The sequence below is a fragment of the Bubalus kerabau genome, chromosome X, assembly GCF_029407905.1.
Source record: "Bubalus kerabau isolate K-KA32 ecotype Philippines breed swamp buffalo chromosome X, PCC_UOA_SB_1v2, whole genome shotgun sequence".
Lineage (NCBI taxonomy): Eukaryota > Metazoa > Chordata > Mammalia > Artiodactyla > Bovidae > Bubalus > Bubalus kerabau.
In genome coordinates, this window is record NC_073647.1 from 129,686,318 (window position 1) to 129,711,992 (window position 25,675).

Here is a 25,675-nt window from a genome sequence, read left to right on the forward strand (position 1 = left end):
CCAATTCCCTCATTTTTTCACAACCCACTAGTGATGCTGCTTCCCCAGTTTGCAGCTACTCAATCACTCTCCGTTTCCTTCAGGGCAGAAGGCAGATGCCCTTGCCCGACTCCCAAGGCCCTTTAGGATTCAATTTCAGTCGACAACCCCAGCCCTCTCTGCTTAGGCTCAGTGTCTTATATATGCCATGTAAGGCCATCTCATCAATTTCTTATAACTCTGTGACTAGGGATGGAACTCCTAGGCTTCAGTTTATCTGAAATGCCACCTTCTCTGGGACATAGCCTGTCGTCTCTCCTCCTTCACACCAGGTTGTTACTCAGAAACTTGTTGAAGGAGGGAACTGTGTCCATTTCATCTTTATACCTCCAGCACACGCCAGTGCTCTGATACCACAGCAGGCACAGAATGAGCAAGAGCTTGAGGAATGAATGAAATCAACTTATTTATTGCCCTTTACTTTTTTGATAGCACAGCTGCCCATTTATGAGACTCCAATCTTCTTTTCCCCCATTGTAACTCATACACTGTCTTTCCAGAATGCTGTCAGAAGGCTATCTCAGTGGACTTGCATACCGGAATGACATCCAGTGGAGTTATCCGTCTTCTAATGAGCAAGTGGCTGAGGAAAAGGAAGAGGAGATGGAAGCCACAGCAGCTGCGAGTCTTTCCTATTCCTCCGTGGATGAAACACAAGTCCAAAATCTCTATGTGAGCTGCAAATCCTCTGGCAAGGTCATTTCTTCAGTGTATTCAAGAGAGAGCCAACATAGTAGAAATCCGAGAATTACAGTGCTGCAAACAAACCCCAATCCTGTGTATGAAAGCCCAAACTTGGCTGCAGTTGAACTATACAGAGACACCAGCAGAGAGACCTACTTGGTCCCACCTTCCTGCAAGAGTATCTGCAAGAATTACAATGACTTACAGATTGCAGGGGGCCAGGTGATGGCCATTAATTCAGTGACAACCGATTTCCCCTCTGAGGGTAGTTTTCAATATGGTCCTTTGCTGAAATCATCTGAGATTCCTTTGTCCATGGAGGATTCCATGTTCACTCAGCCCAGCGACTTGCCACCCACCCCTATCCAGCGGTATTCATCGTATTGGAGAATAACCAGCATCAAAGAGAAAAACAGCCTGCAAATGCAGAAGCCTATTTCGAATGCGGTGCTGAATGAATACCTGGAGCAGAAGCTGGTGGAGTTGTATAAGCAGTACTTTATGGACACTGGGTTTCATGACAGTTCACCTACCCAGATTCTGGCATCTGAACTCATCATGACAAACGTGGACCAAATTAGTATTCAAGTCTCTATAGAGAAGAACCTGGAGATCTCGAAAGCCAGGGATATCGTCATTAACCGCCTATTACAGTATGGGTCAACCGAAATCAGCACGCCGAGTCTCCATATTTCTCAGTATAGCAACGTGAATCCATAGAGAGGGTGCTTCCATTGCTCTTTCTCAACTACTCAAATCCTAAGCACCAAGTATTCATTTATTCTGAGAATGTGCAGGAAGGGGTTGGCAAAGGGTAGAGAACAAAAGGTTGGTTGCAGGTCAGGTATGGATTAAGAGGAAATCTCATAATATTACACGCGAAGGAATGTGGGGAGAGGAGCTATAATGACTTCCAAGTGAGGGCTGTACAGCAACAAAGAAAAAATAAAAATGATCAAAAAAAGAAGGTATGATTCATATAAGGGAATACAGAAAAGGAAAAAGAAGAAAAACCAAGTAAGGATGCACACAATGTATGGAGAGTCCTTAAAAAACTAGGAATAAAACCACCATATGACCCAGCAATCCCACTCCTAGGCATGTACCCTGAGTAAACCAAAATTTAAAAAGACACATGTATCCCAATGTTCATTGCAGCACTATTTACAATAGCTAGAACATGGAAGCAACCTAGATGTCCATTGACAGATGAATAGATAAAGAAGTTATGGTACATATAAACAATGGAATATTACTCAGCCATAAAAAGGAACATATTTGAGTCAGTTCTAATGAGGTAGATGAACCTAGAGCCTATTATACAGAGTGAAGTGAGTCAGAAAAAGAAAGATAAATATCATATATTAATGCATATATATGGAATCTATAAAGACGGTACCAAGGAATTTATTTGCAGGGCAGCAATGGAGAAACAGACATAGAGAACAGACTTATGGACATGGGGAGAGGGGAGGTGAGGGTGAGATATATGGAGAGAGTAACATGGAAACTTACATCACCATATGTAAAATAGATAGCCAATGGCAATTTGCTGTATGTCTCAGTGAACTCAAACAGGGGCTCTGTATCAACCTAGAGGGGAGGGATGGGGAGGGAGATGGGAGGGAGGGTCAAGAGGGAGGAGACATATGTATACCAATGGCTGATTCATGTTGATACTCGGCAGAAAACAACAAAATTCTGTAAAGAAATTATCCTTGAATTAAAATAAATAAATAAATAAATTTAAAAAAGAAGAATGGACACCATGGCAAAACTAAAAGCCAAAGGTTTCAGGGTAGGGAGTTAAGAATATGTTTGTCACCCAAGTAAAATCCTCCAAGTTGTTTCTTCTTGAGGGAAATGGACCACTGAAGGCTGCTACATTTGGGTAGAAAGACAGGTTCAAACAGTTTTTTAAAAATACATTTGTATCTATTTTCCCTATCCTGTACCAGATCATTTAAAAATATACTTTTTTTTTATTTTTAAATTTTACATAATTGTATTAGTTTTGCCAAATTCTTTATAAAGATGAAAATAGTAGCAAATTGCAATTGTGCTTTTATTTTTTAATGATTACTTAGCTACGACCTCAAATACAGCCATTCAAATCTAATTCTGTTTACTGGGGGGATGAAGTTTTCTAAAATGAAAAATACCACATAGTGAATATTAAACTACTGCTTTGTTTTGCCGTGTTTGATTTTCTTGGTGGTAGTAAGCTTGAAAAGGAATTATGCATCTTATTTTTCCCATTTTTCTCTTCTTTTTCTACATGCTCTCTTGTCCCTTCTGGAGCCAGGAAGGGGTCTTTTGTATTCTCTTACAAGCTCTAAGATCTCATGGTGTCAAATTCTGTAAATGCATGCAGTAGAATGGTAGCTTCATGAGAGTCCCACTGCTCCACTTAATTCCTCTAGTTCAAGGATTTGCAAATAATGACTCATTGGCCAAATCTAGCCTGCCACCTGTTTCTTTTATTGAGAGGGCTTCCCTGGTGGCTCATTGGTAAAGAATCTATCAATGCAGGAGACGCACATTCGATCCCTGGGTTGGGAAGATCCCCTGGAGGAGGGCATGGCAACCCACTCCAGTATTCTGGCATGGAGAATCCCACTGGACAGAGGAGCCTGGTAGGCTACAGTCCATGGGGTCCCAAAGAGTCAGACACAACGTATCGATTAAACAACAGCACCAACAACAATCTGCATATAACACGTTAGTTGCACATGCACAACATGATTTGCTATTTGCATATTATGAAACGATGACCACAATACACCTAGTTACATGCTTTGAACTCCCATGAGCTAAGAATTTTTTCAGCCATTTTAAAATAAAAGGAAGAATATTTTATGACATGAGAATTATGATATTCAAATTCAGTGTCCATTAAACAAGACTTCATTGGGGCAAAGCAATATCTATTCATTTCTGTATTCTTTATGGCTGCTTTCACACTAGAAAGGCAAAGCTCAGTAAATGTCATGGAGAACATGTGGTCAACCGAAGCCCAAAACACTATCTTTCCTTCCACAAAAGAAGTTTGCCTACCCTGCTCCACAGCAGTGCCCTGACCATACAACGGGTGATTGAGTTAATTCAGCTGCCTTGAGGAGGGTGACTCTGAGATGGAGATTGGTGAGCAAGTTTATGGGGGCCTGTTGGAAACAACCTCTGTGAGGGAATGATGAAAGCCAAAGAGGTTTCCATAGATGCCTCAGCCACTTAAGGGAGCTCTGTGGTTGGGGTGGGCCTTCAGCAAAAACCATCACAATATTGTAAAGTAATTATCCTACAATTAAAATTAAAAATGTGCTGTGCTTAGTCACTCAGTCGTGTCTGACTCTTTGGAACCCCATGGACTGTAGCTCGCCAGGCTCCTCTGTCCATGGGATTACCCAGGTAAGAATACTGGAGTGGGTAGCCATTCCCTTCTCCAGGGGATCTTCCCAATCCAGGGATTGAACCCAGGTCTCCCACATTCCAGGAGGATTCTTTACCAGGAAATAAAATAAATAAATAAATTAAAAAATGGAGGGAGGTTCAAGAGGGAGGGGACATGTATACCTATGGCTGATTCACGTTGAGGTTTGACAGAAAAGGACAAAATTCTGTACACCAATTACCCATCAATTAAAAAATAAGTAAGTTTTTAAAAATAGTAAACAACAAGGATCTACTGTATAGCAGAGGAAACTCTACTCAATATTCTGTAATAACCTATATGGAAAAGAACCTGAAAAAGAATTGATATATGTATATGTATACCCGAATCACTTTGCTGTATATTTGAAACTAAAACAACATTGTAAATTAACTATACTCCAATATAAAATAAAATTTTTTCAAAAACTAAAAAAAAAAAAAATTGTTCCAAATTGAAATGAGAGTTGGCGTTGATTCTCCTGCTTGACCAGCAGGGGGTCACAATGGTAGCTGAAGTAATTCAGGGTCAAATTTCTCAAGGGGAATCAGCTGTGAGCCTTCAGAAGCCAAACTCCTGGCAGCTCCTGGGAAAATGAGTTCCTCAGTCAGGAGGAGGAATGTGAAGCACAACAGCATCCTCTGCATTTTCCCAGTATTTGTAGAGTGAATTTTCTTTTTTAACAACATGTGGTATCATGTAAAAAAATCTGGTTTTGAAATAATAATTCAGAAATGTTATTCAGTGTTTTAAATAAATAATAGCCACTATGCATTAATTCAGAGAAGGCAATGGCACCCCACTCCAGTACTCTTGCTTGGAAAATCCCATGGACGGAGGAGCCTGTTAGGCTGCAATCCATGGGGTCGCTAAGAGTCGGACACGACTGAGCGACTTCACTTTCACTTTTCACTTTCATGCATTGGAGAAGGAAATGGCAACCCACTCCAGTGTTCTTGCCTGGAGAATCCCAGGGACGGGGGAGCCTGGTGGGCTGCCGTCTATGGGGTCGCACAGAGTCAGACACTACTGAAGTGACTTAGCATAGCATGCATTAATTAGGCTTCCCTCCGGGTAAAGAATCCACCCGCCAATGTGGGATACCTGGGCTCAATCCCTGGGTCTGGAAGATCCCCTGGAGAAGGGAATGGCTACCCACTCCAGTATTCTGGCCTGGAGAATGACATGGAGAAAGGAGCCCGGTGGGCTAGTCCATAGGGTCACAAGAGTCACAAATGACTTAGTGACTAAACAACAAAAACAACAATGCATTAATTGCTTGCCATGGTGCCTGGCATCATGTTAGGCATTTTCTATGAATTTTATATAATTATCATAATAACCTCATGAGAGAGTATGCCTATTATTCCTCCACCCCCGCCTTTTTTTTTTTAAACACTGAGGAGCAAGCTGGGCTCAGGGCAGGTAAGTAATTTGTCTAAGGGTGCACAGGGAGTAGTGGAACTAGATTTGAATACATTTCTATTTAAATGTAAAGTCCTGGTTCTTTTTCTAAGAAAAATTATTCATTTTTGTTTGACTGAATCAGGTCTTTATTGTGGCACGTGGGATCTTTTGTTGTGGTGTGTAGGCTCAGTAGTTGTGGTGCACCGGCTTAGGTGCCCCATGGCACGTGGGATCCCAGTTCCCCAACCAAGGATCGAACCCATGTCTCCTGCATTGTGGACCAACAGGGAAGTCCCTAAAGTACTGGTTCTTAACTACTACCACCTATTCTTTTGTTGACCACCATCAGTTCAGTTCAGTTGCTCAGTCGTGTCCGACTCTTTGCGACCCCATGGGCTGCAGCACACCAGGCCTCCCTGTCCATCACCAACTCCCGGAATTTACTCAAACTCATGTCAAACCACCATCTGTCTCATTAAAGACTGGTTTTCTACTCCAAGGAAAAAATAACTAACTTCTTTACCATTATGTTACTTCTTTTCTTTATAGTGTTCTGTCCTGTAGTATTTACTTGCCTCTCTTCCTGTCTGCAAATTGGAAATTTTGGTTTATTCATTTGCTCCTCCATGTCCCAAGCAATACTTGCACACAGTAGGTAGCTGATTCATACATGTCAAGTGATAAACAAGTTTTACTGTGTTGGATACCACATCTGATGGCTGAATCGAAAGATCTATCAGTCTGAAAACTAGGTAATTTTGACTAGAAAAAAGCGCTATTCAGAGTTCCTCCTCAAGAAGAAAACTGAATAAGTGAGCTTAATTTCTTATAGCAGCTTAGTAAATGGTATAATAAAAACATGTTATAGTAATATCACACATGTTTACTCTTTGGACAATTTGAGAAGTGACTTGTTACAAAGCAGACTGGTTCATTCTTTTTCAAATAAGCACTTATTTGATGCTGCTTTTTGGGGAACATTGTGTACTGATATGAAACATGCAGGGAAGACACGTGTGTGCATGTGTACAAACACAGAGGATTCGACCCCTTCTCTGTCATCTTGTTATGCTGGAGGGACCTGGCAAATAAGTAAGGATCAAGTAACAAAGCCGCTTGCTTAAGCAAGAACTTGGCAAAGTGGTACCAACAGGAAGGAATACAGCAATCAATGATTGCAACTCAAGTGTGGTAAGTGCTGCAAAGGAGATGTGCTCAGAGGTGCCAGACAGTGGAGGGGCCCAGGGCAGGCAAAGACTCCAAAGGGGAAGTGATGGTTTAAATTACTTTTGAAGAACAAGATAGGGTGGAGATAGATGGATGGAAAGGGTGTTCTAAGCGGAGGTATGAGACTATCTGGAACTACAGTCAATGGCTGAAACCAGAGCTGAATGAATGAACAAATGAGCAGCATATTAACTACTCTTTGACACTGTAACAAATCACCACAAAATTCAGAGCTTAAAACAACACAAACTTGTCTTACAGTTATATATGCCAGAAGTCCAAAATCATTCTGGTTAGGTTAAAATCAACTTCTTGGTTGGTCTGCCTTCCTTCTGGAGGTTCTAGAAGAAAACTGGTTTTCTAACTCTTTGGAGCTCCTAGAGGCCATCCCTGTTCCTCAGCTCCTGACTGTGCACTGTTCTAACTTCTGCAGCCAGCATCACACCTCTGTCTCTCACACTAAGCCTCCTGCCTTGCTTTTATAAGGACCTTTATGAATAAATTGGCCCTACCTACATAATCAAGGCTAATGCATTCAGCCAATACAAGCAGGCAATTGTGTGTATTAACAATAAGACGTCTGAGTTTTGCTAACCTAAGGTTTGACATTCAATAGATATAATTTGGATTATTTCCTTTTTCTATTATATTGTCCATACTGAAAACCATCTGTCATGTTTTATCTGCTCACACTTTAAATTCAACTAAATTCAACAAATACTTACTGAGCATCAACTGTTATATAAAGATGAGATTCACAGTCCCTATATAAACAGCTCCTTTATGATGTAGTGCCAAACCTTTTAAGCAAGGCACACTGAGTGTAGTAAGAATTGTGCAATGACTATTTAAGGCATATTGAATCATTTTTCTTTCAATTTATACCAATTCAGTGGCTGCTGTTATTGTTTAGTTGCTAAGACATGTTCGACTCTTTTACAGCCCCATGGACTGTAGCCCACCAGGCTCCTCTGTCCACAAGATTTCCCAGACAAGAATACTGGGGACTTCCCTGGCTGTCCAGTGGTTAAGACTCTCACTTCCACTGCAGGCAAGAATACTGGAGTGGGTTGCTGTTTCCTTCTCCAGAGGATCTTCCCAACCCAGGGATCAAACCCACATCTCACAGGCAGATTCTTTACCACTGAGCCACTAGGGAAGCCTGCCCTTGCTTATCTCTATCTCCTTAGTTTTGGACTCTCAGGCATTATTACAGGGCTATGACTAGACCCTTCTTTACTAAGCACTCTGGGAAGTAAGGAAAGGGGTAGAGGTGGGGTACCTTCAGTATGGACTTTAATAATCAGCCCTGGCTTTGACCTTGACTTGGCCTTAATCTCAGGGCTTCCCAGGTGGCACAGCGGTAAAGAATCCACCTGCCAATGCAGGAGACACAGGAGATGCGGGTTTGATTCCTGGGTCAGAAGATCCCCTGGAGGAGGGCATGGCAGCCCACTCCAGCATTCTTACCTGGAGAATCCCATGGACTGAGGAGCCTGGCGGGTCACAAGAAGTCATACACAATTAAGCAATTGAACAGATACACATATTCTGGCCTTAATCTCACTACCCATTTGGTACTGAAACCTCTCCCCTCCTTCCCACAGCCCTTATTTGTGTCTTTCTGTGTCCAATATCTTGGCAGGGACAACTCCAATATTGAAAGGAATGAGGTCAAGTAGAGTCTTTAAACATTTCACTGGAGACCTGTAGAGAATACTTGTTAAAGTTGTTTCTGTGATTCACTAACTTTGGGGACTGGGAGGATGGGAAAAAGAAGACAAGTGAGTTTTGCAAATTTACATGGTAAAGGTTTTACAAATTTTCTTTTGCACGCTATAGTTAATTTTTTTTTCCTCTTGAAAAATTGAGGTGAAGATCAAGGTTCAGGAAGTGAATAGTTCAGCTCAAACTGCAAGATGAATTCAAAGATATTTTGTACTGTCAGTATATCCCTGTCAGAAGAATGTTCTGACTTACCTGATTATTTTAAGTGAGAGAAAGCATGTGGTTGGAAGAAGAAGAAAAAGCGGTCTTTGGGTTATAGAAAAACAAGAACCTTGATGTGCATTTTGAGAACCTCCCTACAACAACACCACTCCCATGCTACACACATATTGGGAGGTAGCATGGCTTGAAAGAGGACTGGCCTTGTGGCAGATGGGACCACAGAAAGCCCTGAAAAAAGATTCCTGGGTTCCATCGGCAACCTAGAAGCAGTGGACAGCTGGGAATCTGAAGAGGCCATGTAGACGAAGCAGTGATTCTTTTGGCAATGACCTGTGATAACCTTTGTCCAGTGATGACCAATAGTCTATAACTTGAAGGTCAGACATAAACTCCCCATTTGCCCCTCTACCATTCCTTGACATTGTGTAAGACTCCAGAAATGTGGTACAACCCTGGAAGGATTAGAGAAGCCAAAAGCCAAGAATGACTGATGTTTCCTGCCATCACGGAAAAATGGAAGTTTAGATTCAGAGATTCAGGTTTTTCTTTTTTTTTTTTTTAAAGAAAGCACAAGTGTGCATGAGAGACAGAGAGAGAGAGAGAGAGATGATGTGGGTGTGAGATGGGGTGGGGTGTGGGGAGAGATGGGGGGGTAAGAGAGAAAGAAAAAATTATTTATTATACACCTGAGTTGGTGGGGAAGTTGGAGTTATAACTGACTCCTACTCCTCAGCTGTGTCCTACAAAGAAGTAACCTAGATGGAAATCTCCAACTTTCTAAAGTAACAGCACTAGGGAGAGGGACCAGTGAGAAGCTAGGTTTAGTGCTAGTCCAGTGGATGTGAACTAAGGGGAGGAGGCAATGGAAATAGGGAAATTTCCTCCCTCTCTTCCTTTATCTCCCTCTTTTTCTTCTTTCCCTTTTGTTCCTGCCTTTAATTTTCTCTCTCTTCCCCACCTTCCCCATCCTTCCCCTTCCTTCCTCTCCAGTGCAGGGGTGCACCAGATTTTAAATCACACCCAGAATTCTAATCACAAGGAAGCCTGGGAAATGCAGTTTTTGCTTTCAAGCCACTGCAGAACACAAAGAGGGTAGAATGGATGTTGAATGCCAAGCCATTATCCCATCACACAAATTAAAATCCAGGCCTGGGGAACTGCACGATATTGCTAATGAGAAGATACTGCATAGTGAACAGTGTCCACTGTGCTCCCTTAGGTCTCCTGTGATCCTTTCTTTTTTGGCTACACCACATGCCTTTCAGGATACCTCAGTTCCCTGACCAGGGATTGAGCTCTGGCCACAGCAGTGAAAAATCCAGAATTCTAACCTTTGGTCTACCAGGGAACTCCCATCCTGTGATCTTTTTCACTGCCTCTGTATATCCCTCTGCCAGCTTCAATGTCCTTTGCCTTCAACCTCCTTCTTACTCCCTAGTTGGAGGACTGCCATTGGGCTCCCAAAGTCTGCCCACGGGCACAGAGTTGGAATTGCTTAGGCATTTATATAACCCTGTGGTGGCCTCTTATGAACTGAATATTTGTGTCCCTAACCCTCAAAATTCATTTGTTGAAATCCTAATCCCCAAAGAGGTGGGACTTTGGGGAGGTGACTAGGTCATGAGGGTGGAGCCCTCCTGAATGGGATTAGCACCGTTATAACAGAAGCCTCAGAAAGTTCCCCTGACCTTTTTGCCCTATGAGCATACAGCCAGCAGGCAGCCATCCATGAACCAGGAAGAGGACTCTCATCAGACACCAAATCTACTGACACCTTGATGGTGGACTTCCCAACCTCTAGAACTCTGAGAATTAAGTGTTTGCTGTTTTACCCACCCAGACTATGACAGTTTTGTTATAGCAGACGAAACAAAGACATGACCCTTAGCCAACAACAGCTGAAGAAGGCACTAGTATGAAAGCCCAGCCCCCTCGTGTCTACCTGGGACGAACTCTCAGGTACTATGCCTCAGAGCTGCCTTGAAGGATCAGGCTGCAGCTGTCCTCCTAAGGGTTTTCCCTGAAAATGAAAACCTGTCATGCTTTTCCTATTTCCTTATCCTGCTCTTCTGTTCCTACTCATTTTCCTTTTTACAAGTTTATTCCAAGAGCACTTCCTTTATACATCACTAGCACACAGATCTTTCCCTCAGGGTATGCGTCTATGGAACTGAACCCGGAAATGTCCCATTCACCATTAAAGCTCAGTCCCTGTCTGTGTAGATCAAATTCTCACCAGAAAGAAAGTAGAATCCATTTCCTTCATGCTGATGAGATGGTAGGAAGAGTAGGTGAGATGAATATGGGGAGCAGATGGTCAGTTATCCATCCTGTTCTCCCTTCTCTAACCTTGGACTTTAAAATAGGAAGCTACAGTGAATACTGGAGGTTAATTGTCAGGAAGCATAATTCTTACCCGTTCTTCCCTTTGGAGGGCAGAATAGAACATGATGACTTGAGTTGGATGACTCAGGATTAGGAGCTCTGCATAATCAGGACTTGCAACATTGTTTGCTCCTGTTTGATTCTTCTTGGAAAAAATATACTGGAAATTAGATCACCTAGCACCCATTACAATGGCATCCCACTCCAGTACTTTTGCCTGGAAAATACCATGGACGGAGGAGCCTGTTAGGCTGCAATCCATGGGGTCGCTAAGAGTCGGACACGACTGAGCGACTTCACTTTCACTTTTCACTTTCATGCATTGGAGAAGGAAATGGCAACCCACTCCAGTGTTCTTGCCTGGAGAATCCCAGGGACGGGGAAGCCTGGTGGGCTGCCGTCTCTGGGGTCGCACAGAGTCGGATACGACTGAAGCGACTTAGCAGCAGCAGCAGCAGCACCCATTACAACAACCCTCTAGCTTCCTTTTCCATACAAAGTCGGAAATTTGAAAACTACATTTCCGAGATTTCCTTGCCTCTAGAGTTCTGCATGTGACCCAGGTCCTTAACCTCAGGGTTCAACTTGGAGGCAGCAACATAAATTAATGGTTGTATGTGGGAAGAGGTGATCATCCAGGAAGTACAGAGACTAAAGAATTTGATCTTCAGCTGTGGCGGCATTTCCGGCATCCAGTGCCAAAGACTGGAGTAGTGGGTCTGTGATAAGACTGTGCATTTTCCCAGGCTGTATGAACTCTTGAGACTTTGATCCTGAGATTATAGCACTTGTGAATCATGTTGTTTTCAACTAAAAATCCTGGCAGACAAAGGAGATATTTAAGAGAGGTTGTGAGATGGAGTCATTTAACCATGTGCTACAGAAACAAGGGACGGTGAATGGTTAGAAAGATAACTACAGCTATTACTCCAAAGCTACACTTAGTTCTTGAACTCAGAACATTTCTGCATGTCCCCAGTGGGTTGCCTACAGTCTAAATGGGTAGGATAGCCAGAGTGGGTTGTTATGGCACAGTTGTCTGTAACTTGGTGAATGACAAGCATAGGATGTTGTAGGTTATGAAAAGGGCCACAAAATATTCCTTTCCCTCTATCCATGCCTTTTGGGAGTGTATGTACTCTTTCTATTGCTTTAGCCAAAGGGACATTAGCAAATATTATGGAAACATAGGCTTGAATAGTGGACTGGAGTTTGCCCTCTTTCTGCTTTGCGAACTTGGTTACCATATAAAAAAAAGTCCAGGCTAGCCTGCTGGATAACAAGGAGTATGTGGGCTAGTGATAGTAACATCCATTGCCCCTGCTGCTGCTGCTGCTGCTAAGTCGCTTCAGTTGTGTCTCTGTGTGACCCCAAGACGGCAGCCTACCAGACTCCTCTGTCCCTGGGATTCTCCAGGCAAGAATACTTGAGTGGGTTGCCATTTCCTTCTCCAATGCATGAAAGTGAAAAGTGAAAGTGAAGTCGCTCAGTCGTGCTCGACTCTTAGAGACCCCATGGACTGCAGCCCACCAGGCTCCTCCGTCCATGGGATTTTCCAGGTCCATCGCCCCTGCCTACTGCCAAATGTGTGGATGGGGACCTATGAGGCCACCCATCACCTGGCTGACCTGCCAACTGATCATAAATGTATGAACAAGCCCAGCTTGCCCCCATGAACCTGGCCCAGACAAAAACATGCCCAGAAAAATCATGAGTAAAACAGTTGCTTTAAACTACTGAATTTTAGAGTGGATTATTAGGCAGCTAAAGCTAACTGACATATTAAGACTCCAGAGAATTCTCAGGTGCCACTGGGAACAAAGATTGGGCCAAGTTGTTGTGAAAACAGGTCAAAAATTGCATCAGCCAAAATTTTAGCAGCGGATGCCAGCAGAACACACAGAGATAGGGTCAGATCAATACCAGCATATGGATTCCTTCCTCCCACTGCCCCCCAGTGCCATGAGGTACAGTATGCCCTACAGACCTCTTAAAAATAACAGTAGATGTAAAGAATATCTGAAATCTGACTAAAACTTAATTTTAATTCTATTTGTGGGATAAACAAGAGTATATCAATTATACAAAGTTAAGAAGTTAGTGAAAAAGTTGGCTTAAAGCTCAACATTCAGAAAACTAAGATCATGGCATCCGGTCCCACCACTTCATGGGAAATAGATGGGGAAACAGTGGAAACAGTGTCAGACTTTATTTTTCTGGGCTCCAAAATCACTACAGATGGTGATGGCAGCCATGAAATTAAAAGACGCTTACTCCTTGGAAGGAAAGTTATGACCAACCTAGATAGCATATTCAAAAGCAGAGACATTACTTTGCCAACAAAGATCCGTCTAGTCGAGGCTACGGTTTTTCCTGTGGTAATGTATGGATGTGAGAGTTGGACTGTGAAGAAGGCTGAGCGCCGAAGAATTGATGCTTTTGAACTGTGGTGTTGGAGAAGACTCTTGAGAGTCCCTTGGACTGCAAGGAGATCCAACCAGTCCATTCTGAAGGAGATCAGCCCTGGGATTTCTTTGGAAGGAATCATGCTAAAGCTGAAACTCCAGTACTTGGGCCACCTCATGTGAAGAGTTGACTCATTGGAAAAGACTCTGATGCTGGGAGGGATTGGGGGCAGGAGGAGAAGGGGACGACAGAGGATGAGATGGCTGGATGGCATCACTGACTTGATGGACGTGAGTCTGAGTGAACTCCGGGAGTTGGTGCTGGACAGGGAGGCCTAGTGTGCTGCGAATCATGGAGTCGCAAAGAGTCAGACACGACTGAGTGACTGATCTGATCTGATCTGAAGAAGTTAGGATAAGGTGGCCATATATAAGCAAGATACTATTTTAATAAATTAATTTCTGTGTAATTTACATTCCTGAAAGCTAATGTATCAATTAATTATTAATTATAAGAAGAATGTTTAAGTAACTTATGATACAGCATTTGGTAAATTGTTTTCCAAAACTATTTAAAATGCTATTTGGGAAGGTTATTTATTAGTGTAGAAAATATTTACAATACAATTTTCAGTGCAAAATCACAACATATTATATATCCAGCATTATTTATATTTTTATAAAATAAGTCACCTTTGCATAGAAAGTAGGCTGGAAACAAAGGACATATAATATTCAAAATGATTGTAGGCAATGGGTCTAGACATGATATTGTCTTTCTATATTTTCTACATTATCTTTAATGAGAATGCACTGTCTATAATGTTGATTTTGGAAAATTTGCATTGTGCTATATGACTTTTTAAAAATTTATTTTTATTGGAGTATGGTTTCTTTATGCATTGTACTATATAACTTTTAAAGTTTCTTCTAGGTCTAAGATTCAATGATTCTAAGAATTCAAAACCATTTACTGAAAAATGGTTTCATGATATACGATGCCTGTGTGATAATTTTAGTTATTTTTGTTTATTATAGCCAGTATCTAATAAATATGAGTGTCACTTGTAGTCAAATAACAATTTATTATTGGCTAGAAGAATCTACATTCCTACCATTACTCTTCCACTTCTGAGTCATAAATAACTATCATTAATTCTTGCTGGAACTGTGGGATGTAAGTGAAGACTAAAAACTTCAAGGCAAAAATGGGAACCATAGCCTCACACTTGTTGAGCATATACAGACCCACAACAGGGCTACACATGTCTGGGGAGGGGGTGGAAACTGTCTTCCTGAAACCCAAGCCAGAGAAAAATAAGCCTCAGGTTTCCAAGAACCAAATATTTGTATTCAGCTAATTTTCTGGTAGGCTTTGTGGAAGTTTTTCTTTTTTTGCAGCAAGAGAATTCCGGAAAACCATGTGATACTGTAGACATGAGCTTTTTTATTTTTGCTTTTAAGAATCTTAACATTTTTATTGTTATTTATGGAATTAAGGAAGACTCAAGGGAAATGTAGTAGTAGAAGAAGCCAGTTCCTTTTTTTTATCTCACTAAGGATGAAGAGTATCTTAGATACAAATACTTATGGACTTCCCTGGTGGTCCAGTGCACTCCCAATGCAGGGGGCCCAGGTTTGATCCCTGGTCAAGGAATTAGATCCCACATGTTGCAACTAAGACTTGGTGCAGCCAAATAAATAAATATTTTAAAAAGATATAAATACTTAGATGCTTGGGGCTTCCCTGGTGGCTCAGCAGTAAAGAAGACACCTGCAATGCAGGAGACCTGGGTTCAATCCCTGGGTCAGGAAGACCCTCTGGAGAAGGGAATGGCAACCCACTCTAGTATTCTGGCCTGGAGAATTCCATAGACAGAGGAGCCTGGTGGATTACAGTCCATGGGGTCGCAAAGAGTCAGACATGACTGAGCAGCTAAACAACAACAGCAACTTAGAAGCTTTAGTGCAGCAATACAGAAAGCTCATAGGAAAGGAGTGTGTGTGTGTGTGTGTGTGTGTGTGTGCAAGAACAGGATCAGTTATTCTTATATTTATAGCTGGTCAAACTGTGACCCACAGACCTCTGCTGGTCTGCAAGGTTTTTTAAAGTACCCAAATAGTGCTAACTAGCTCGTGTACAGGTACTTAGTGTAGGTTTGCCTTATTGGTTTGTGTTAGCTCTCAGTGTTTCTTAAACATTAATACTACCTTCCAAGCTGAAGTGCACACCTGTTAATTCAGGGGCCCTCTCTTATCAATCTTTGTATGCTCCCCCAATTACTCCCCAAATACTCCTGGAGCCCTGAACGTATCAATACTTCTTGGCATTTTGTTCCCTCTGCTTTTTGCTGCCTTCTGTTAGAGGGACAGAAAAAGCCTGGCGCAGGTGGCCCAGTGTTTTCCTCCAGATTTGTTTTTTTTTTTTTTAATCATCTAGATTTTCATTACAGCCACTTTTTCTCCTAATGACCCAAGAATCCTTCCAATGGAGGAGTAATTTCAAATGGCTGCCACCATGCTGTACTCAGCGTCACTGCTGCCTCTCAGTGACCAAGACTTTTGGTATCAGTTTCGGATCTTCATGATTGATAGTAGGTGTCTATAGTCTCCAGGTGCGGCAACATTAATTAATCATCTTCAGCAGCTTTGTTCCTGTGTCAAATTCACTGTGCTGCTTTCTGTCCTCAAAATAAGGAATTTCTCAGGAGCGCCTCAGTCTTTTATGCAAATACATGTCTGACCACCTGTTCTAACAATTAGTGAGACAGGGCTGACAGGTTCATATCCCTGATCGTTTTTCATCTGATGCCAGGAATATCACTCCTGCTGCCTCGCTGTTGCTAGGGCTACGATCAGTACAATACTTAGCATATAGGTAGCACTTATTCACAAAGGAATTTCTAATCTATGAGCCCACCTGATCTTCTCTAAACCCTGTGGGGTAGGTATATTCATCACTTTTATGAGAATTTTTGCTTTTCCTCTTTCAAGACTGCTGTGATGATTGTGGATATGAAGAGAGGATGAGTAAGATGAGAGGAAAAGACAGAGGGCAGCGGGAAGAGAGGGATTTTCTCATAAGCAGAATCTGTGAGAGGCTGAAGAAATAAGAATGAGATTAAAGAAAAGATGTGCTGGTAGAAGAACTGTGCTCTGGCATTTCTAGACATTGGAGAGATTTAGGAAGGTGAGGCAGAAATTGTCACTGTCTCACAGGTATTGTTTTTCTTCCCTTTTTTACATCTTTTCTGCTATTCAGTTTTCTGAAGATTGTCACACCAGGAAGCAAAGGTGATGGAGGTGCAAATGATATTTTGCTTTTAAAATCAACGAAGTGGGTACTTTCCTGGTGGTCCAGTGGTTAAGACTCCATGCTCCCAATGCATGGGGCTCTGGTTCAATTCCTGGTCAGGGAACTAGATTCCACATGCCACAACTAAGAGTTCACATGCTGCAACTAAGAACTGGCACAGCCAAAGAAATAAATTTAAAAATATAAAAAAAAAAAAAACTGATGAAGGGAAAGACTACTATTTAAATATGGCATGTTACTCTAACTCAAGAAAAATGAAATCTTCGTGGCATCAGAGAAAGACAGATGAGAAAATCTGAAAGAAGCATGGGCATAACCAAAGAGTAATTCAAACTGTCATCTCTTAGTTGATCTAAGAGTTGATCTAAGGTACCATAGTTGATCTTAATCCCACAAAATAGTACTCTGCCTCAACTGACAGGTACAGCAGGATAATAGTTAGAGACAGACAAAGATAGCTAAGGCATTTGACCTTTACTTCCTCATAGAAGAGCTGAGAATTCAAAACTCAGAGACGTCAGAGTCTTGGCTTTTGAACTGAAAAATAAAGCAAAGGTTATAGCTGAAGAGAAAATAATTGGGAGTAAGGGTGGAGGGAGGGGTAAATTAGGAGGTTGGGATAAATATACATACTACACTATATTAAACAGGTAACCAACAAGGCTTTCCAGATAGCTCAAACAGTAAAGAATCTTCCTGCAATGCGGGAGACCTAGGTTTGATCCCTGAGTCAGGAAGATCCCCTGGAGAAGGGCATGGCAACCAACTCCACTATTCTTGCCTGGAGAATCCCATGGACCGAGGAGCCTTGTGGGCTATAGTCCATGGGGTCACAAAGAGTCAGACATGACTGAATGACTAACACACACAACCAACAAGGACCTACTGTATAGCACAGAGAACTATACTCAGTATTTTGTAATAACCTATAAGGGTTGCAAAGAGTTGGACACGAATGAATGACTAACCCTTTCACCTTTCATAATGGAAAAGAATCTTAAAAATTATATATATATATATATATATATATATATATATCTGAATTGCTGTACTGTACACCTTCTGAAACTAACACAAAATTGTAAATCAACTATACTTCAATAAAAGAAGGATTAAAAAAACAGAAAGTATTTGAAAGACTGTATCATCAGTAATGGATAGTATTCTTCACCCTAAACCTAGAAACAGATTCATAGACTGGTGAAAAGGGAGACAAGGTCAGAAAACAGGAAAGAGCTTGAACATCAATGCAGTTACTGAAAGGAGGCCCTCTGCCCTGCCCACTGTTGCCAAAATTGGGCCAAGTCCTTGTGGGATGGGGAGAACTGAACCCTATAAAGCCACTAAAGGATGTCTTAGGTTCATATTGGCAATCACATTCAAAACATACCACTGCCTTCAAATACCACCATTTACTCAGGTTTAAATAGGGTGCAAAGTAGAAGAAACAGCATACATACTGACAGTACCACAAAGGTCTTAACAACTTCCAGGCATGACTTCCAATGTCCTTAATTATTCTACAAAGGACTGCCAAGGGCAGAGAGATGAGACTGAGTACAGATGGACTGCTTCAGATGAGGGATGCTCTGGGGTCTTGTAAGCATTTCTGTTTTTATAGTATTGTAAATCTTACAGGAGTACATGACTAGATTCCATTCCTCAATACTTCTTATTATTGGGAGAAACTGGATGAAGGGTACATAGAACCTCCCTATACATTTTTTCAACTTCCTGAGAATCCATAATTGTTTCAAAATAACAAGTAAAGAGATTTGAAAAAATGTATAGTAACTATGGAGAAAATATTATCAAATGAAACAAATTACATAAAATGGTATGGACAGTAAAAGTACCATCAACTATGAAAATGAAATGTAAATTTGAAAAAAAAAAAAAAAACTAGGAGGATTTTTTATGCCCAAACCAATAATGGTTATGCTGTGACATTAGGATTATGTAGGTTTATTTTTCTTTTTTCTAATTTCAAAGTTTCATTATAAGATTTATGAGACATAATTAAAATAATTAAACATATACCTTGAAAAATGGAAATAAGAGAAACACTGATTTTCAGATAATAAGAGTATCTCAGAATTGAGAGGGACAAAGAAAAGATCTCATTCAACCTCTACCTCACTGAACATCTCCAATGACAATAAACTCTTATCTTTGATGGTCCATATTTTTGTCAGATTAGATATTATTCAGTTCAGTTCAGTCTCTCAGTCGTGTCTGACTCTTTGTGACCCCATGAACCGCAGCATGCCAGGCCTCCCTGTCCATCACCAACTCCCGGAGTCCACCCAAACCCATGTCCATTGAGTCAGTGATGCGATTCAACCATCTCATCCTCTGTCGTCCCCTTCTCCTCCTGCTTTCAATCTTTCCCAGCATCAGGGGCTTTTCCAATGAGTCAGCTCTTTGCATCAGGTGGCCAAAGTATTGGAGTTACAGCTTCAACATCAGTCCTTCCAATGAACACCCAGGACTGATCTCCTTTAGGATGGACTGGTTGGATATCCTTGCAGTCCAAGGGACTCTTAAGAGTCTTCTCCCACACCACAGTTCAAAAGCATCAATTCTTCGGCACTCAGTTTTCTTTACAGTCCAACTCTCACATCCATACATGATATTATAATTGCTATAAATGTATTACTTTGAGTCAAAATGTACCTTTTTATGATATCCAGGCTTTGTAGATATTTAAAAATAAATTATTTTTGAGGGTAATGAGTATGTACATTTTCTAACTGTGCTGATGTTTTCTTGAGTGTGTGTTAAAATTTATCAAATTTACATTTTAAATATGCACAATTTATAAAATGTCAATTATATCTCAATAAACCCATTTTAAAAATGGAAATATGGGAGAATCTGGGAAGTATAAAAAGAAGTACTCCTTCATGTTATCACAGACTCACACAACTATTGGGATGTTGAGAAACCATCCAGTTCATGTCTTCAGGCAAGACCAAACTGAGAAGAACTTAAAAAATTGTTAAGCCTTTTCTCAAAACTCTTCAAAGAAACTTCTAACATTTTTAACTTTTAAATTTTTCTAATATATAACTACTGAAAACTTCTACTCTAAACCAATCACCTCTTGTCTGTACTAAACAAGCATGGAGTCCAGTTGTTCTTTCTTATTGGGGTCTCCTACCCATTAATTAAATGTCACTGAAGCTCCTGAGAAACATGCCACAGAAATAAATTAGGCAACGCTTTTCCCTACATTGTAAATCTAGAAAATAACCTTGAAGATCCTCTTTGCCATTCCCTTCAATTCAGATCAAGCACAATGCCTGAATAGATCATTTTTGGCTCTCACTCCTCTGGACCTCATCACTTCTCACCATCTTCCTGTACTTTCCAGAGGCATATGGAGCTCCAGAGCTGATGAGATAATAAAAATTCCATCAAAAGCCTCAGTCTACCCTGGTGAAGAATACCTTTACCATGTTTTCAGAGGCCCCTTTCTTCCCCAGCCAAACTAGATCCCTATGATAGGTCATCTGAGGAGGGAAAGAAGACGGAAGGGAAGAGGGTATCTTCCACCATTTCTGGTTCATGAGATATTATTACAAACTATCAATACCCTTGAGCATCTCTAAAGTGGCTTCTTAATTCTCTACAAAACTTTATCTGTTACTTGATATTAATTTCTACTAGGTTCTTTCTTTGAAAAAGTGGCCCAGCATATGTGGTAGATTGGCTCAGTATTCTTCAGGCACTGGATTGATTAATTTGTGCACTATCCCGTTTACTCACTCTTTTAATCAATTTGGATTGGATATTTCCCAGGTATTACAGAATCTGCTATGCATAGTGTTGGTATAGTATATTGAGCAGGTCCAGGAGACAGAATAAACAGGTAAAACAGAAGTAAAAAACATTACAAGTCAGAATAAGTGTTATGAAGGAAATAAGCAGAATGCCATAACAGCAAATAATGAATGTTCTGGGAGGGTTGATTTGGATAGGGTGGCTAGTTTGTCTAACAAAAAAATATTCAATTGACTCCTAAAGTATAAGAAGTTTGTTAAGGTAGGTATGTGGTTATTAAGAATTTTCTGGAAGAAATTACTGTCTTCCTGGAAAAGGCAATATAGTACATTGGAAAAAGTACAGGCTTTGGGACTGAATGACACTGAGTTTGAATATTTGTTTAGCCAATTGTTTGCTGTGTAGCCATAGACATTTGTTAACACTTATGAAGTTTGGTAGATAGTAATAATTATTAGTATTTATTTTGGTGATTAAATGTATATTTCCTGTAACATTTCCATTATTTTTTATAAAGATCAATTACCTATTTTCTCCTAAACAGAGGAATCATCTCTTAACATATGTATAAAGGAATCTGCAATAGTTTTAGGCATTGACAGTATGTTTTACAGATGCTAGGCACAAAAATAATTATTTTGATTTCATATGTGGAAAGTCTAAAGTTAGACAAGTTTAATGTTCCCCAATGCCACAATGACAGCACAGAGAGGGAGCCAAACTGTCTTAGTTCAGTACATCAGCTTCCAACTTGTTTTAACACACTATGCAGGATTGTCAGCAAGGTGAGGGCTGGGGCAGTGTCATATTCATCTTTGGCTGTACTGTGATCAGCCTGGTATATAAGAGGATTGTGTTCTAAAACTAATAATATGATAGAAAAAAGTGTGGAGGTTCCTCAGAAAACTAAAAGTAGAATTGCCATATGATCCTGTAATTCCACTCCTGGGCACATACTCAGACAAAACTATAATTCAAAAAGATACATGTACCTCAATGTTCATAGCAGCGCTATTTACAGTACCAGGATATAGAAGCAACCTAAATATCCATCAACAAATGAATGGATAAAGAAGAGCTGGTGCAAATATACAATGCAATGTTACTCAGTCATAAAAAAGAATGAAATAATGCCATTTTTAGCAACATGGATGAACCTAGAGATTAACATACCAAGTGAAGTGAGTCAGAAAGAGAAAGACAGATACTATATATCACTTACATGTAGAATCTAAAATATGTCACAAATTAACCTATCTATGAAACAGAAACAGACTCACAGACATAGAGAACAGACTTGTGATTGCCAAGGGAGAGGGGAGTGAGGGAGGGAAGGACTGGGAGTTTGCAGTTAGCAGATGTAAACTATTATATACAGAATGGATAAACACCAAGGTCCTATGTATAGCACAGGGAACTATATTCAGTATCTTGTACTAAACCATAATGGAAAAGAATATAAAAAAGAATGTCTATATGTGTATTACTGAGTCAGTCACTTTGCTGTACAGCAGAGATTGGCACAACATTGTAAATCAATAATGGTTCAATAAAAAATTAAATAATGAATTAAAAACCTAATAGTGCAAATACTTTTACTCCTTCTCCTCCTGGAATTATTACAAAAGCAAAAGGGAGGAAAATGCTGTACAAACTCAATTTTGAATGAAACCAGGAGACAAGTAATCCTCAGACTCCAAAATATATTATATTTATATGCATTTGTACATATATACATACACAGTATATGTATATATGTAAATATTATAAGGAAGGAAGCTGAGACTGAGTATAAGTATATAGGAGGGAGTGAACAGAAGCCCTTGAGAATGGTGAGAGGGAGTAATAATAGAAGCTCTTAGAAAATATCAGAAAGGAAGGGGCTTACTCAGATGTGCTAAAGCTATATACATTATGTGTAACCATACAGGAACTGGGTCTTCTGGCCTGGAGGCAGAAGGTCTCAGAAGTCCAGTCTGGGTCAGAGAAGCAGAAGAGTTGGGGCTGCATGGATAATCCACAGATGTGCCATAACTGCAGGAAGCAATGTGTCTCTGTGGTAGCAGAGGAGGAGCCTTTGTTCTGTGAAGTCACTCTCGCTATCATTCCCCTCACCCCCTACTGTAAACATGGACTGGAAGTAGCTGACCCCCAAGAATATAACCTACTTAACCATGAGTAATAGAAAAGAAACAAGCATACAGACACCATACCAAAAAAAAAAAAAAATGTATGATACAGCAGTAAATATTACCAATACCTGAAAACGCTCACCAGAAGAATGTTGCCTTGGACAAGGAAAACTGTGACTAATAGACATAACTGGTGCCTGCTCCAACCCCTTTGCACTTACAGTTCCTGAAAATGCTGTTGGCTATTTGCTGCAAGCTCCTGTGGCTTCATGACAGTTAACGCAAGGTGGGCAAGGGTTTATGTCCCCAGAAGCAGCCCTCAATCAATAATAAACTCACCACTTTGGAAATGTGAGGGACAATTCTGAGATGGGTTCTACATCTTTATCATTCAACATTACCTGGAATCTTAATAGACTTCCAGAATCTCAGACCTGCTGAACAAGAATCTGTTCTTCAAAAAGATCCCATGGTAATCTATGTGACTTTAAATAAAACTTGAGAATCCCTGTTATATACAGTCTCCTAGGCAATGGCACCCCACTCCAGTACTCTTGCCTGGAAAATCCCATGGATGGAGGAGCCTGGAAGGCTGCAGTCCATGGGGTCACTGAGGGTCAGACACGACTAAGTGACTTCACTTTCACTTTTCACTTTCACACATCAGAGATGGAAATGGCAACCCACTCCAGTGTTCTTGCCTGGAGAATCCCAGGGACGGGGGAGCCTGGTGGGCTGCCGTCTATGGGGTCGCACAGAATCGGACACAATTGAAGTGACTTAGCAGCAGCAGCAGAGGACCCCAGCAGGATTGGGACCTACTGTCCACAGCAGTAACTTGCCCATGAATGCACCTACTATTGGCTGCTGTCCTTCTGTCCTTTTCTTGTCTCAGTTTACCAGTCTCACACCAGTATTTCTTAGGATCCCCTCCCAAATAAACAACTTGCCTCATTGTCAGGAAGCATTTAACAGGAAGCTTCCTGTGTGCTGTTTTGGATCTGTCAGGAGTCCTCTGTTCCTTATTAATTCCTGAATATTCAGGAATTAAGAGGAGAGACAAGCCTTTCCCGGGACTGAGGAATCCAGGCATTTCCTTCGTTAGTTTTTCAATATGATGATAAGTACCCTCTTCCTTCTTGTGAACCATACAGTAAAAGAAACAACTCTCTCTCCCTCTCTTTAATATGGATCGCCTATGTTTTGTAAGCCTGGAATTTTAATCTTTATCTTTGCTGAGAATAACTACAGTATATATGCCCACACCATGTTGATTAAAACACCTTTGCTCCATCAGAGCTTTGGTCTCCGGGTCTTTCTTTCTCTTTCTTTCTCTCTCTCTCTCTCAGGCTATTTCTTTGGAGCACAGAGGCTGAGTTCACTTTCCTGCCCGGGCTTCTAAGGCCCTCTCGAGAAGGTACTCTGCACCTTCACCCTATCGAGAGGGCGCCTGAGGCCTCCATGAACAGAGCAAGCCCTATGCCAGGGGCTTTATTGGCTTTCTGTGTAAACCAACGAATATCAGCCTCTTTCTCTCTCCCTTACTTTCTCATTGGTCAACTCTGGACCACCTGGTTCCGGTCCATTAAAGGACCTCAACACCTCATATCCTTATCTTAGAATCTATTTCTGAGGGAACTCAACCAATGATGGTGACCAAACATTTTATGAAGAAATCAAAAAAAAGAAGGAAAAAAGAAAGAAAGCAATTGCCACTTGGAAGAATAGTTGCAAAGAAGGAATGGTGGAACTCAGGGAAAAGATGACATGAGGCAGAATATCAAGTGAGTTGTCAGAACATGGGAGAGTATGAGAAGAAAAATGGCTGAATCACAGAAATAAAGATAGAATCAGGAGGAAAACAGATCACACGTATAATTATAGATATTAGAGTAAACAAGTGGGAGATAAATAGAAGACAGAAATGAAAATAGTCATCCTAATGAAGTAGAAATAGAGAAATTAAAAGAGATTAGAGAGAAAATAATAGTTATAGAAGACAGCCAAAATACACTGCAGTCCCAGGAGAAGAAAAACAGATTTTTAAATATTAAAAAACTTTCTTTAAACAAAAGATAATCTTTATACTGTTGGCTAGGAAAAAAACTGACTTAGAATGGTTTGCATTAAAACACATACTGGTAAATTTACCAGACCTTAAAAATAAATGAAGGATCCAAATTGAATACCTTTACTAACATATTCACACCTACACTTCAAATCAAAATTTGTAAGTACATTATGAAAATTTTTTTTAGTACATCAGTTATAAAAATATATATATATAAAAGAATCCATTGGGCAATCAGGCAAAACAAATCAAGTCACTCAGGCTGGCCTCAGATTTCTCCATAGTATCAATCAAGGCCAAAAGACAATGGTGAACGTCTACAAAACACACAAGGAACAACAGTATGTGCTGATCAAAACACTGTCTGACATAAATCATACCAATGTTTTCTTAGGTCAGTCTCCCAAGGCAATAGAAATAAAAGCAAAAATAAACAAATGGGACTTAGTCAAATTTACAAGCTTCTGTACAGCAAAGGAAACAGTAAACAAAACGAAAAGACAACCTACACAACGGGAGAAAATATTTGCAAATGATATGAACAACAAGGGCTTAATTTCCAAGATATACAAACAACTCATACAACTCAACAAAAACAAAAAATAAACAACCCAACTGAAAAAATGGACAGAAGACCTAAACTGACACTTCTCCAAAGAAGACATACAGATGGCTAACAGGCACATAAAAAGATGCTCAACATTGCTAAACATTGGAGAAATACAAATCAAAACTACAGTGAGGTATCACTTCATACCAGTCAGAATGACCATCATTAAAAAGTCTACAAATAAATCCTGGAGAGGGTGTGGAGAAAAGGGAACCCTCCTACACGGTTGGTGG

At 40.6% G+C, this 25,675-nt stretch overlaps 1 protein-coding gene and 1 non-coding gene across 2 annotated transcripts; both read left to right on the forward strand.

Annotated features, from left to right (window-relative positions):
* The first annotated feature begins 540 nt into the window (after positions 1 to 540).
* Positions 541 to 2,166, forward strand: TASL (TLR adaptor interacting with endolysosomal SLC15A4). Its single transcript, XM_055564658.1, has one exon. It carries the CDS (start codon positions 541 to 543, stop codon positions 1,441 to 1,443), a length of 903 nt encoding a protein of 300 aa, XP_055420633.1. The 3' UTR covers positions 1,444 to 2,166.
* Positions 2,167 to 11,130: 8,964 nt separating this feature from the next.
* On the forward strand, positions 11,131 to 11,263 carry LOC129640480 (U8 small nucleolar RNA). The gene has a single exon (XR_008708847.1). It is a non-coding gene; the product is annotated as a U8 small nucleolar RNA (small nucleolar RNA).
* The last annotated feature ends 14,412 nt before the right edge of the window (positions 11,264 to 25,675 follow it).

What these genes read in the sequence shown, in the direction of transcription:
- TASL (XM_055564658.1), top strand. Translation starts at nt 541, where the DNA reads ATGCTGTCAGAAGGCTATCTCAGTGGACTTGCATACCGGAATGACATC.